General features: G+C 38.7%; 3 protein-coding genes across 6 annotated transcripts; 1 reads left to right on the top strand and 2 right to left on the bottom strand.

Moving 5' to 3' along the window:
* Nucleotides 1–69: 69 nt before the first annotated feature.
* Nucleotides 70–5,315, bottom strand: LOC124422612 (sodium-coupled monocarboxylate transporter 1). The gene is made up of 9 exons (XM_046959309.1): nucleotides 4,933–5,315; nucleotides 3,245–3,589; nucleotides 2,922–3,147; nucleotides 2,745–2,812; nucleotides 2,371–2,666; nucleotides 2,072–2,290; nucleotides 1,763–1,946; nucleotides 1,404–1,694; nucleotides 70–1,332 (listed from the first exon to the last, which is right to left on the bottom strand). Exons 2-9 carry the CDS (start codon nucleotides 3,575–3,577, stop codon nucleotides 1,087–1,089), a joined length of 1,863 nt encoding a protein of 620 aa, XP_046815265.1. The 5' UTR covers nucleotides 3,578–3,589; nucleotides 4,933–5,315; the 3' UTR covers nucleotides 70–1,086.
* Nucleotides 5,316–7,277: 1,962 nt separating this feature from the next.
* On the bottom strand, nucleotides 7,278–11,206 carry LOC124422613 (putative sodium-dependent multivitamin transporter). Of its 3 annotated transcripts, XM_046959312.1 has the most exons (9): nucleotides 10,616–11,206; nucleotides 10,037–10,188; nucleotides 9,864–9,951; nucleotides 9,730–9,797; nucleotides 9,323–9,663; nucleotides 8,907–9,244; nucleotides 8,531–8,748; nucleotides 8,187–8,443; nucleotides 7,278–8,062 (listed from the first exon to the last, which is right to left on the bottom strand). In XM_046959312.1, the coding sequence occupies exons 2-9, from the start codon at nucleotides 10,154–10,156 to the stop codon at nucleotides 7,765–7,767; spliced, it is 1,728 nt and encodes a 575-aa protein (XP_046815268.1). In that variant the 5' UTR covers nucleotides 10,157–10,188; nucleotides 10,616–11,206; the 3' UTR covers nucleotides 7,278–7,764. The 3 variants fall into 3 exon arrangements, with proteins under 3 accessions (XP_046815268.1, XP_046815266.1, XP_046815267.1); XM_046959310.1 differs by having other exon boundaries at nucleotides 9,730–9,951; XM_046959311.1 differs by lacking the exon at nucleotides 10,616–11,206 and adding an exon at nucleotides 10,266–10,542 and having other exon boundaries at nucleotides 9,730–9,951.
* Nucleotides 11,207–11,336: 130 nt separating this feature from the next.
* Nucleotides 11,337–14,007, top strand: LOC124422611 (tRNA-dihydrouridine(47) synthase [NAD(P)(+)]-like). 2 transcript variants are annotated; one of them, XM_046959308.1, is made up of 6 exons: nucleotides 11,337–11,543; nucleotides 11,761–12,761; nucleotides 12,843–13,048; nucleotides 13,155–13,522; nucleotides 13,641–13,769; nucleotides 13,852–14,007. In XM_046959308.1, exons 1-6 carry the CDS (start codon nucleotides 11,401–11,403, stop codon nucleotides 13,922–13,924), a joined length of 1,920 nt encoding a protein of 639 aa, XP_046815264.1. In that variant the 5' UTR covers nucleotides 11,337–11,400; the 3' UTR covers nucleotides 13,925–14,007. The 2 variants fall into 2 exon arrangements, with proteins under 2 accessions (XP_046815264.1, XP_046815262.1); XM_046959306.1 differs by having other exon boundaries at nucleotides 11,343–11,543; nucleotides 11,761–13,048.

Here is a 14,007-nt window from a genome sequence, read left to right as displayed (position 1 = left end):
CAACGAACGTACCCTAATTGCTTTTTTCTTTTTCTTTATCTATAATGGACAACGAAATAATCGAGAAAATACTTGATCGTGTTATTTATTCAACAAACTGACGTACATTCTGACGGTCTAAAATCTGCCGGTGCAGTCATGAAGAAAGAACAAGGAAAATATAAAATAGACGGACAGCCATGGTCGATAGCTTTTAATAGCTGTATTTTTCATTTTCTTGTCCATTTCGAATACATCGACAACAAAATCAAGTCGACGAACAGAACGAAAATCTATGTCAAAGTCGATGGTTTCCGACGAGCGCATCGATCGACTTGGCATCATCTTTCCGTGAAGATATCTTTCCGCTTGATACCTGAAATCCATCGCTATTTCTTTCAAAATCAGTTGTGCGAGGAAATTAGAGGATAGGGTTAAGAATCTTGCGCCTTTTCGCATAAGAATAATACATATTCTTTTTAAAATTTCAATAAAAAGGAAAGTACGAAGAAATTCTATCGAGGAGATTTTTTACCCGTCGACCTGAGTTTATACCAGAGAATACGCGATCCTGCCGATCATTTTAAATAATATCGATGAGAATAACAATATCAGCAGAATGATAGATTAATAGTAATAATAATAATAATAATAATAATAATAGCAAAACGACGATGAAATTAGTCAGCGAAAAATAATATTAGCGTGGCTGTCAAATCGAAGAAACGATCGACTTAAATCTATTCGTACAACCGTTTCGTCTTAACATATAGTCTACTCGTTAGATGATACACTTAGCGTTATCGCAAGAGTTCGTTAGATCTTTCTCGATAACGGATTATAAATCACTAGATTCCTAAAGTCTTGCTTTTTTCTTCTCTCTCTCACTCTCTCTCTCTCTCTCTCTCTCTCTCTCTCTCTCTCTCTCTCTCTCTCTCTCTCTCTCTCTTTTGTTAATAAATGTTCGAACAAGCCACATGTTATCCCTGTAACCGAGCAATGACCCGACGAGCGACTCGTCTCGCGATCAAAAAAATCTATACAAATATTACCGGTACGCGTAAGACCGTGATCTTCGCGTTAACGTTCGAAATAAGACGGAGCCGATCACTTTGGGCCCTTACGAGTATCCGCTTTCTCATCGTCGAGTTCCAAGCCAAAGTTCGCAACACCTTGAACGTTCCTGTTCGATCTGCGTGTCTTCGTTCGCAAGCGAAATATGGCTGCGATCGGTGGACTGAGAAGATCTTGATCGAGTTCGGCCGGATTTTGTAGACCGGTAAAGAGACTGACTACGAAACCAACTGCCATCGTCAGAACGCAACCGATAGCGCTATACCAGAGATAGCTCGTCTATCGAAAGAAAGAAAGAAATGTAAATAAAAGTAAGTCTCGAAACGGTCGTAGCCCTTTTTCCTTCTTACCCTGTAAACGGATGATATCTCGCTCTCCTCGGGTATATCGGTCGACTTCATAGTCGCCGGTATCGTGCCGTTTAAACAGGTACATCTCTCAATCGAGACAAGCTTACTCCCCAAATGTATCTGCCCATTGATTATCGCAACTTGAGCTCCTAATCCGATCCATAGAACTATTGTCAAACCGACGATGGCACCTGACATGGCTCCTTTAGCGTTAGCCCACGGTACGAACATCCCCAAAGAGAATAATCCCAGGGTAACTCCACCCACCATACCATTGAAAGATAGAGCCACCTAAAGACAATCGGTAAAACGATCAATCGCGAACAAAAATTAACAATGCGATTAATAATGCGTTTTACCTGGAGAACGCTACCAAGACGTTCCACAACGAAGATGAGAGCGAAGCCGAAGACGCCAAAGAATATACTGATCCATCTGGCATAAGTTGCTCCCTTCCGTGCCGGTAAATCCATTTTGAAAAGTCCTTGAAGAACATCCTCGCACGTGATTGCGGCCAAGGAGTTCAAAGCACTTGCGACCGTTCTATATATATATATATATATATATATATATATATATATATACCGAAAAAGGTCGAATAAAATTGAATAGACGCGAAATACGTATTTAAAAATATTGCGCATATTGTAACAATTCGATATGCTAACCCCAAAGAAGCCGCAAAGATACCGGCGACGAAGAGACCGGGCATGCCGCGAAGGCTACCCAAGTGATTCATCACATATAGGGGCAGTATTTGGTCGGAGCCGGTTATGTAGCCGGCCGAAAGCGGATCGCAGTCTTTGTAAACGCTATAAAGTACCATGCCCGTTAAGAAATTGATCGTATATATTACGATCATTCCGAAACTGGATACCCATAAAGCCCTGTAAAAGCAATAATCGTATGAGGAAAAATCGAACGTATTCGTTCGAACATTTAAATCGGTTCCATCGATCAAACTTACGTTCTGGCTTGGGAGATGTTCGCTACGCTGAGATACTTTTGGACGGAAGCCTGATTACTGCAATACATGGTGGTCCAATAGAAAGTACCACCAACGACGACGCTCCAAAAGCTGTGTCGTACCGTTGGACTCGGATCCATATTGAAGATCTCTATTCTTCCGCTTTTACGATTGTCTTCCCAGACGAGCGAACTCCCACCTGCCCAGGATAATCCTAAGCCGACAATGAGGAAGAGAGATCCTAGGAGAACGGCTGCTTGAAACGTGTCGGCCATTATGACAGCTTTCATGCCACCCTGCGTATTAATAGCGTATCCTATGTGTATCTTCGAGATATATTGAAATTTATTTAAAGTAAATGCTCTGTTACCAACCTGTGAGGCGTAAAATATGCAGACTAAGTAGACTAGAGTAACGGCTATGTAAGTATTAAGGCCTGTGACTGCGTCAAAAAATGGGAGAAAGTATTAATCTACGTCTCGTCGTGATTAGAAAAATATAATAGATGCTGGATAATAAATGTTGCGGAAGAATACGAGAAGAAAGTTTACCATGACTTAAAGCTAATGCCGGCGCGTAAACGGCGACTGACGTATAAAAAATCATTTGAAGCATGTACAATCCGCTTGCGAGTAATCTGCAATGTCGATCGAAGCGTAAATTCAAGTACTCGTAACTCGAGGTCAATCTGAGCTTCATGTAAACTGGCAGATAGAGGTAAGAAGTGATCGGTACCACTAAAATAAATGCCAGGCATGTCATCCAAAATTGAGTGCCCTGAAACCCATAAGTTACGGACTGGTAGCCATTTTTACGGATTGTTAAGCAGTCCGACGACTTGCGATACCTTATAGAGAGCCCTTCTAATACCTACCTGGGCGTACATCTCCGCAGGATTCCCAAGGAGTTCGATTGCCGTGATAAAACTCGCGGCCAGGGACATGGCCATGGGAAAAGTGCCCATGGTGGAGCCACCGAGTAGAAAATCCTCGCTGGTTTCTTGCTTTTTCGCGAAGAAACCGTAGAAGGTGCCGATCATGCAGGAAATGAGTAGCATCGAGCCGAGAACCGCGTAATCGGCCCAGGAAAAATAATGAAGTAAGAACGGCCGATCGTTCTGGCAATCGTCCGTGGTTGCATCGGTTCGCCGTTGTTCCGCCGACGAAGCCGACAGAAAGAGGAAGAGCACGAACAGACGTGGCCGCATTTTTTCGAATCCCTGTCGAAGGAATTCATTCGATATCAAGCGCTTTTTCTCTTTCTTTCTTTTTTTTTTTTTTTTGGATTTTTTTTTTTCTTTTGTTCTTTTTCTTTTTTCTCTCTTTCTTTCTTTCGACCTTACGCCGACCTTACGCATCGCCTACGTTGAAACGACCGTTAAAAGACTTTGACATTGAGTTGCTTGGTTACGCGTCATCATCGATCTGGCCATTAATTAACGCGATTCGTAACTCGAATCGTTAGAAGGCGTCCGAGTTGACACATTCTCAATCAACATTCTTTTACTTGTTGATGCAATTTGCATACCAGATCCGGCGATTCATCGAAGCGCTGGATCGATCGTCATCGCTACCTTGTACGAAAGAGAAACGTTAAAATCGACTGTAGCTATCAACGATGAAAAATTATGAATACGGTCACGTGCTTGCATGGGCAATGGTCAGCGATCAACGACGAAGGTCGGACGAGTCCTTATTATAATTATTACTTCTCCGTTGCGCTAACAATATTAACGATTTGCATGCACAAAATGTTTATTAGATCGAGGAAGGTAACCATAGGAGAAAATCATGGATTAATCCGCAAAAAATGAAAGATATGGATTGCCGGGGAATACGATCGACGAACGTTATTACGTCAGTGGAGAAAAGCCCAATAGAAACGAATAGGACTATCGGGAATCGAGCGCGTAAATTGACGGTAGATCGTTTTAGACGCGTCTCAATTGATCCTTACACTTGACATCGGTCGCAGCCTTGATCTTGTCGCGCGTTTACCATCGACTTTTTTATCCGATCGATCTCATCGATTCCGGTTTATGTGATCATCGAACTATCGAACCGGTCTCTACATCTAATGCTGCATCGAGAAATCGTTATCCGGCAATTACGTAACCCACCGTTTGACCTCTCGCTAAGAGAACCGATTCGATCGAAGGCAAAATAAAAAGAAAAATAAAAGAAAAATATTTTTCACCGCGATGAATCGTTTAAAACCACTGAGTCGTATTTGCGTCATCGGCGCACTATCACCTGGAGAGACCGAACGACTATCGGTCGGCCATCGTTAAGAGAAATCTGGTGGTCTTAACCGGTCGAAACTGATTATTCTATTTTTTCTCTTAAAATTTAAATAGTCCGAAAGAGATTTAGATTCACGATCTAAGGGAATATTTGTTCGTTTATTTTATCATTTAGTATTCCGCGCGAACGATCTTTCGTCCGAGTTAAAATCCAGACGTAATCCCGATGGAGCGCGATGAAAGAACCCTAGACCCCCGGCGCCTGGTTACAACGCGTACTATTAATGAAGTAGTTAGTAATAAACGTAAATGTCACGTACCTCTTCTCTGTCGAGGATGACGAGCAACGTATCAGCTCCAGTTCCTCGATTCCGCTTACGCTAGGATAAACGCCTAAGGATTTTCTTTTTCGCGTCAGCTAGTCACGCGTCCCGAGCAAAAACGTACGAAATTGCAATTGTATGATCTTGCTCGTTTTCCTGACGTAGCGCATATATATATATGAAATAGGAACTTTCGGTGAAACGAATTTTTATCTCTTTCTTTTTATCGACGATACGATCAATGCCACATATTCTTGATTACGGTAACGAAGGATCTTCTAATCTCGTTGTTATTAATCTTATTTTCGTGAAAAGTTAATAAGAAAAGGTAAGAGATCGCGAAACGTTAGGACTCGAGAGGATTAAACTGAGAACGGTTTTAAGACTGGCCGTTTTAATTGTCATGTGAGCGCCTTTATACGTTGCATCCCCTTCTACCCGTATAAAATGTGTGTGTGTGTGCGCGCGCGCGCGTGCGAACGCGCGCGCGTGTCCCGTCGATGGTACATCGTAAAGACGCTCGTAAATAATAACAATTATTGCGACTCTTCCGTGACGAGGAGCGATGAAAGGAGTACGATTCGACGATTTTCAGGATAGAAACGTAACTAAGTTTAACTCGAATTAAGTCCGGCGAAGGATCGATCGCGCGCTCTTTGATCTCTTTCCGCTTACCGTATCGCGGTATCATCTTCGCGTTCGTGCCGTTCGGACATCGGAGAAAACGATACGGAAAGATGTTGCGTTTGATAATGACGCAACCCAAAACGAATTGGTTTTTCCACAATATTTGCTTTTATATTTCATATCGAAACCATCTTTAGGCGCAGATCCATGTTGAGAAGAGCATCGTGACACCGAATTCGTTGAATCTATAAATAACGCGTCGTCATAAGACTCGTCTAATAATCGGTAAATGATGTAAACTAAAAGGCACATAGAGAGAATGAAAGGCGCGTGAAGGAGCACGTCGACGTAGCGTAATTCGACGCACGTGTTTGCGTCGTGTAAGCTCGATCTTATCGCGTTACTAAACTACCATTGGGTTGTTGTATACGTGGCGATTTGCCATCTGATTCGATTAAGAAATTGCCTGCGATTCGTTTGTTTAAACATTTGTTTACTTTCTACGTGAGAAACGTATGAAAAAGCTTTTCAACGATTCATTTGCGTATGATTTGTCCGGTCGAAGGCGGCTCCTCTCGCTGATCGAATTCCTCCTCAATGGAAATTGCGTTTCACTTCGAAGCTCGTGCAAGCCGGTGTTAATTTAGGCCCTCTAAAGACCAACCGCAAAAAGAGTGGCGTCGTCGGAAAGATCGAGTAACGTTTACGATGAATGTCGAGGTTTTACGACGCGTCGAGTCGACTTAAAAAGGACGAAACGGACTCACACCTTTCCCGGGAAGAGGCGAAATATCTAATGGCACTCTTGACGCGTTCGCGATTAACTCTTATTTTATACTACTCTATTTGTATTCGATATTCAAAAAGGAAAGAAAAAAGGGAAAAAAAAAGTTCCTTGCCGGTCGTGAAAGATGATCCCTCGTGAGAGATGATCAATATAGTTATGAAGCGAAACGACGGGTAAGGATCTAGATGAGGGCAAGCAGGACTAACAACGATCGTCCAGGAACACAACAAACAGAACAGGAGAGATCTCCTTCAAAACGTTTCATCTAAACGTTTCCCCGTCGCCTCGTCACTTTGATATACCAATGAACGTTGCCTATTGGTTACTCGTAATCGATAGTAATATAAGTCGGAAAAGGTGTTAGGCGCAAATGACGGAAATGAATTTTCAATAAACAAATATTCCAAGTGTCCTAGGGGTAGGAAATACGAGGAAGAAAGGTGTATCATCTCGATCACGAGACGCAACCCTGACAAAGAGACGAATAATAAAAGGAGACAAACTGAGTTACGACTCGGATGCGGTAAAGGCCTTGATTAATTAATTGCTCGGCTAACGAATACGGTCCGTCTCCTACGAATAGAAAATATGTCCGAGTGTCGCTGTCATACTTGACCGTTCTCTTTCAGTGGAAAAATAATTAAAAAGGGCCCCCGTGCTCGATCGGACTGCAGCAGCTCGTATAAATTGAAACTGGTTTCAACCGACCGACGGTGGTTCGATCTGGTGACACATGGCGATGGGATGGAATCGGCACCCATTCTTCTTTACAACATTTTACGACCACATCACATTCCCTCTCCTTGATCCGAGCGAATCTCTCAAATTTTCAAGAGAACAAAATGTCCCTTTGTCTTATTCTCTTTTTCACGACGATTCACGACGATTCTATATAACAATTGTGCGTGCTTTTATCACATAAAATCAATTTAATCGTTTTAATATTTTATTATTAACACAATTTTCATATTCGATTTGACAAAAATATAATGATCGTATTAATACTCTCGCCTTAAACGGTACAAATGATGCAACATTATAAAACGACATATAAACGTTAGATTTTATTGTATAAATAATAAGTAGTACTTGCGCCTTTTGTTCGGTCACATCGCATTAAAATATCTGATAGGCCTCGCGATGAGAACTGCTTATTGTACTTTAAACGGCATACCATTATTATTCTAAATTCGCATAGAAAAACTATATTAAGGATATACGTAAGTACAATAACATTGTAAGGACTATTTATGGAAGACGATTATATAAATTTAATAAAATACACGCGAGTATTGTACGCGAATTAGATTTTTCTATGCGGAAACCTATATAAAAACAAACAAAACAAAAAAAAAGAAAAGATCTTACATAAAGTATATAAAAATGAATGATATTAGATACTTCCACCAATCTTATCATCCAATTATTTCGTCAGATGATACATCAACGTTAAATGTATATTTTCCTTGTACCTTATTATGCAAATTTACAAATTGGCTGCATTCGAAATGAGGTGATTGCTCTTTGCGTAATCGTTTGCCGATTATTGGAAAAAACAAATTAGGATCTAACTCTTTTTGAGTTCGTTTAAATGTGCACCGAACTATATTACTGACTAACAGTCCAACGACAACAGTAATTAGGAACCCGAGTGGTGCATACCACATATATGATATACGATATAAGTAAAAATAGGACGTATCATCGATTTTTCTGAAACAAATGTACAATTTTTTTCTTTTTTTTTTTTTCCTCTTTTCCTTTTTTTTTCTTCTTCTTCAAGAGCTACTATTGTTCTCATAAGATATTACAATACTAATTAAAATATATTACTTACTGAGAAGATAATTTCATTGGTTCTTTTAAAGCGCTTAACGTTATATTTTTTATTGTATCTACATCACAGCCATGATTAGATAGTATTAATTTAGGAGGAATGGGTCTAGGTTGTCCATAAGCGATCCACAAGAGAAAAGCAAGGGATAGTATCATTCCCGATATAGCTCCTGATTCTATTGCGGATTCGCTAGTCATTCCCAGTGTAAAAACTCCCAAAAGTGGGCCACCAACGACGCCAAATATTGTCAATCCTGCCTACGATGAACAGCTGTGATTTATTATATTTCTCCCTTATAAAAATAAAAATTGTAAACAACAGTATGATTTACACTAGTTACGTACTTGTAAAACGCCACCTAAAAGTTCAGCGAGAAAAGCCAAAGCGATAGAGATTAGTCCATAGGCGAGCGCTATCATTTTTCCAATATTGGCTGAACTTGTTGGGCTTAATTCTTTATGGGTACAACGACTGTATACGGGTTTGACGTAATCCTCTAATGTAACAGCTGCCAAAGAATTTAAAGCCGCAGATATTGTACTGAGACCAGCACTGAAAATGCCTTTTAAAAGATAAATGAAAGAAAAGACGATTAAACGCGCAAGTATGAACGTATCGATTGGTGTATATTAACTTTATTGCTTCTTTTGCATATATATATATATATATATATATATATATATATATATATATTCTTTATTATTTATCAGTAATATTGACCTGCTATGAAGAGACCCGGTAATCCGGGGAAATAATGCATAGTATCCATTACATATAATGGCATTAACATATCCATAGAAGAGATCCTTCCATCCGTTAAAGGATCGCAGTCATAATATTTACTATAGATCGATAATCCGGAGAAGCACGTTGCCAGAGAGAGCAAGATTAAAATTGGCAAAGATAACCATAGCGCTAGTTGCGCTTCATTTAAACTCTTAACAGTTAGCAAACGTTGCACTTGAACTTGATTTACTCCGTACAAAGACAAAAATGTAGCCAAACCACCAAAAATGAGCGACCACCATGTATGTCGTTCCGTTGGATATATAGAAATGCTAAAAGAATAGAAATAGAAATTTATCGAATAATATAATGTATAAAATAATATTAAAGAATAATATAAAATTAAGTACTTGTCAAATTCTATCCGTTGTCCAATCTTGGCAATTTCCCAAATTTTCTCTATACCTCCTATCTCATACGAGGCTATAATAATAATAATGATAACAGAAGCGAACATAAGTATACTCTGGAATAGATCTGTTATTAAGACAGCCTTAATGCCTCCTATACTGGAATAAAAACTGCAAGCCAATCCAATTATTATGATACTTCCGGATTTAGAAATTCCTGTAGTTGCCTCCAAAGCTAATGAAGGTGCATAAAGTACAATTCCTGAATATAAAAGCAACTGTACCCAGTAGACAAAACTGGCCATCATTCTAGTTTTAATGCCAAAACGCTTTTCCAAATACTGAAAGATGTCAATTTTTCAGAAATGTATTATATCAAATGAAATTTATACAGTTATAATGGTTACCTCATATGCGCTTGTTGCTTGAAGCTTAAAGAATACTGGTAAAAATCCATAACAAACGATAGGCGTACCTATAACGTATGATAAATTTATAACTACGAATTGTGTACCATAATAATAATTTTCAGACGATAAACCTAGCAAAGTAATAGCCGACATGAATGAGACCATGAGTGCGACTGCAACAGGAATAACGTTCATTGATCGGCTTGCAATAAAGTACTCCTATGAATGAAAATGTAACACTTTATTATTTCAATTAGTTAACCATAGACCTTGCAAATTTTCAAAGGGGATATTTTTCAATTACCTCAATTGTTTTTTGTCGGCCTCCACTAAATCTATAATAAATACCTATACCGATACTTATGGAAAGCATGATAAATATAACTGTATAATCGAGCCATCCTAACGTCGTTGTTACTGCCATATTAATATTTGTGAATTACAGGTGCTAGTAATCTAAAAATACAATGGTATATTAATTAATTGACAAATTGTACTCATTTGAAAATGTTAAAATAGAAAAGTTTTCGAACTCATTCATAAAATTAATATTTCTGATGAGAGCCAGTGGCTCTTTATTACTTATATCAGTCTGCGTTCCCAAATATCTCATTTGTTTACTGATTTTTATGTGAGATAAAGGGAGATATAACGGGATTAATGTCATATGATGAATGCTTTAATAAAATATAATTTTATCTAATCGATTGTGAAAAGAATTGAAGTCGAGGTAGGATCAAAGTTATACATATCGAAGCCAGCAAAAAGTTAAAAAATAATTTGATAAAACTGCCAAAATGAATCGAATTTATTATTTTCTTATTTTAATGCGCGTAATCGTTAAGAACGTTTTCAATAATGGAAAATTTTATTCCATTCGTACCTATATAGATATAACATAGAGTGCTATTTAAAATAACACAGCGTTGCAAAAAAAAAAAAAAGGCTTGTTACTCGATCAGACACGAAACATTTCGAAACTTATATGTCATATGAAGATTGATAAACTCATATCTCTTTTATTATTTCATTGAGGACACGTTAAATAAACACGAGGAGAACGATCGAACGTCATTCGCGCAAAGCCACGGTCGTACTAACTCACATGTCCGACTTTTGTCCCATTTATATGAGAGGATATAATTTTATTGCGTTCGCATTACTCCCACTTCTATCGACATAAATCCACGTTCACATTGAATAAATCCTTTTATCGAATTTTTGCCGGAACAGTGAGAGGAAATGTTTTTTTATTGTTTTATTTATTTTATAAATAACAAGATTATTCATTACGTTTGCAAGGAACATTGTATTATTATTAAAACGTATTATATATAAGTTGTTGTTCTTTCGATAAGAAACAGGGTTAAAGAGAAGCGTAATAGGCAAATATCGTAAATGGCTTAATAATAATCAAGTGAACCGAGTTTGTAAACTCGTTTATCAATATATCAATAGGTTAATATTCCTCAATCGAGTATTTTATCAATGACATTGTTGTGTTGTCGTTTCGTTTGCACTTTTTTTTTTTTTTTTGTTTTTGATAGTTCAATTTACATAGAAACTCTACTTTTTGCATCACATATGTCAAGCGATATCGATAATCGAATGTACCGATTATAAAACGATTGTGTCTGTATATCGATCCTTTTCCCATATCGAGCCAATATGGGATATCTATTGGCTCGTCAAATTCCTGACGCACGTACCAGACTTCAAATGGCGGATTACAGTGAAAAATGTGGTGAAGATTGTTCTTTCGACGATTACAGCGACGATAAACACAAAGGCGTATGCCTCATTAAAGAAGAGTAATCTTTTTATTATTACGTTATAATCGTTACATAAATCGTCCTATGATAAATATATCGTTAATAGAATAGAATTATAACCTCAAAACGATCGTCGCGCATCGTTGTCTCGCAGATTTCTTCGTTGTTTCGCGCCCATCCGTCGGTTTAAAAGAATCTCGTTGAACCTATTGAGAGGAATCTTGCAATATTAAAGAAATATTCATTTCTATTATAGATTCATCATTGAAGATAGAATAAGATTACAAAATGAAGAGTGCCTTGTCGGGACAAACAAGCGGAGTGCAGAAGAAAGTATCAAGGCGCGTGACGAGGAAACAACGTCCCATGAATTTTCACCGAAAAGATTCAAGTCGGACGATAAGAAAGAAAAACTTAGGGGTCAAAATAAGGCTAGGCCGCCACCATTCAAAACGTTGCGCGAAACGAATTTGTGCCCATGGATAGCGGATCAGGTGGAAGGAGAAGTTGAGAAAAAATGTGAAAATAAACGTTGTTCGTTTCTGCACGATCGAAAAGAATATTTGCAGATAAAGCCAAGCGATATTAACGAGGATTGTTACCTTTTCGATCTAATGGGTAGATGTCCTAGGGGCGCCGCATGTAGAATGGGTTCCAAACATCTGACCGAAGATGGCTTCAATATAATAGACACGAATAAGTTACAAGAATTTCAAAGGAAACCCTCGTCTACGCAAAATCAATTGTCCAAGGTTCTTCAAAATAAGCTCAGAAAGCATAAATATAATTTTTCCAAGGCAGAAACAATCGTTAAAGGAAATAATCCTTCCGCCAAGAAGATGTCTACCAAAGGTCAGACGTTGAGCGATACCGAAGAAAGGATATATTCAAGAGTTAAGAAAGACGGCGAAGAAATTGATAAAGATTTACATTTGGAGGACGTCCTTGTCCTCCAAGAAGGCGCAAAGAATGAAACGTCCGAAAGGGAAGAACCAAGAGTCGGGCCCGTGGAGGATTACGATTTGATTAAAATTCGACCGTCGGAGAAAAAAAAGATCGATTGGAGGAACAAAGTAATGTTGAGCCCATTAACGACCGTGGGTAATCTTCCATTTCGTAGGATTTGCAAAGGTTACGGGGCCGATATTACTTGCGGAGAAATGGCATTGGCTCCTAAAATATTGAAAGGAGCACACGAGGAATGGGCTTTGGTGAAACGACACAAAAGCGAAGACATTTTTGGCATACAATTGTGCGGTAATAATCCTGGAGTATTGACGAGATGTGCTCAGTTATTGAACGAAGAAATTGATATAGATTTCATTGATTTGAACTTAGGGTGTCCTATCGATTTAATTTACAGACAAGGTGGTGGAAGCGGTATGCTCAATAGATTAAACGTATTAGAAACGGTTATAAAGTCTGTTAGTCAAGTCGTGGAGATACCATTGTCCGTGAAGACAAGAACAGGGGTTTACATAGATAAGCCCATAGCGCATAATTTAATGCCAAAGTTTCGAGATTGGGGTGTATCCATGATTACCGTGAGTATAATATCGATAGATTTTTATTATTACACAATCCATTCGTTTAATAATCGGGATTCAAATTCTACGGGAATATAATTGAAAATGATTGCACGTTGAACAGGTTCATGGAAGATCTCGCGAGCAAAGGTACACAAAGCTTGCAGATTGGAATTATATAGAAAAGTGTGCACAGGCAGCAAAGCCCGTCCCTGTATTTGGAAATGGAGATATCCTTTCGTTCGACGATTATCAAAGAGCACTGAACGTCTGCACTTCCGTAGAAGGTGTGACTATAGGAAGGGGAGCATTAATCAAACCTTGGATTTTTACCGAAATGAAAGAGAAAAAGTTGATAGACGTAAGAAGTACGGAAAGATTTGATATATTGAGGAAATATGCTAATTATGGCTTGGAGCATTGGGGATCTGATACGCGAGGCGTCGAAACGACGAGAAGATTTATGTTAGAATGGATTTCCTTCTTGCACAGGCAAGTATCATGTCTGATTATTTACCAAAAAAGAAATGGATAGCTTACGATTATAAGTGGCATATTTTCTCCCCACCCCACCCCACCACCGCCCCCCTCCCATCCCCTCTCTCTTTAGATATGTGCCTGTTGGACTGTTGGAGAGACCACCGCAGAGAATCAACGAGAGGCCACCATTTTATAAAGGTCGAGACGAGATGGAAACGCTTATGGCGAGTTCGAATTGTGCGGATTGGGTTAAAATATCGTAAGTTCGTTTAAACGACAAATACGTCGATTGCCATATCTATCTAGGATGAACCGTAATCACGTTTGACCTCTTTTTCTAGAGAAATGTTGCTTGGAAAAGTACCCGATGGATTTCACTTTTTACCAAAGCACAAAGCAAATTCGTGGAAGTAGCAGGAGAATCGTAATCTTATGTTTTCTCTCTCTCTCTCTCTCACGAGGACTTTTGAAATAAACTTTAGCTAGATAAACAAAGA

The sequence above is a fragment of the Vespa crabro genome, chromosome 3 (genome assembly GCF_910589235.1).
Source record: "Vespa crabro chromosome 3, iyVesCrab1.2, whole genome shotgun sequence".
Classification (NCBI taxonomy): domain Eukaryota; kingdom Metazoa; phylum Arthropoda; class Insecta; order Hymenoptera; family Vespidae; genus Vespa; species Vespa crabro.
The sequence above is the reverse complement of the archived record's forward strand: the minus strand, read 5'-3'. Positions and strand labels throughout refer to the sequence as shown.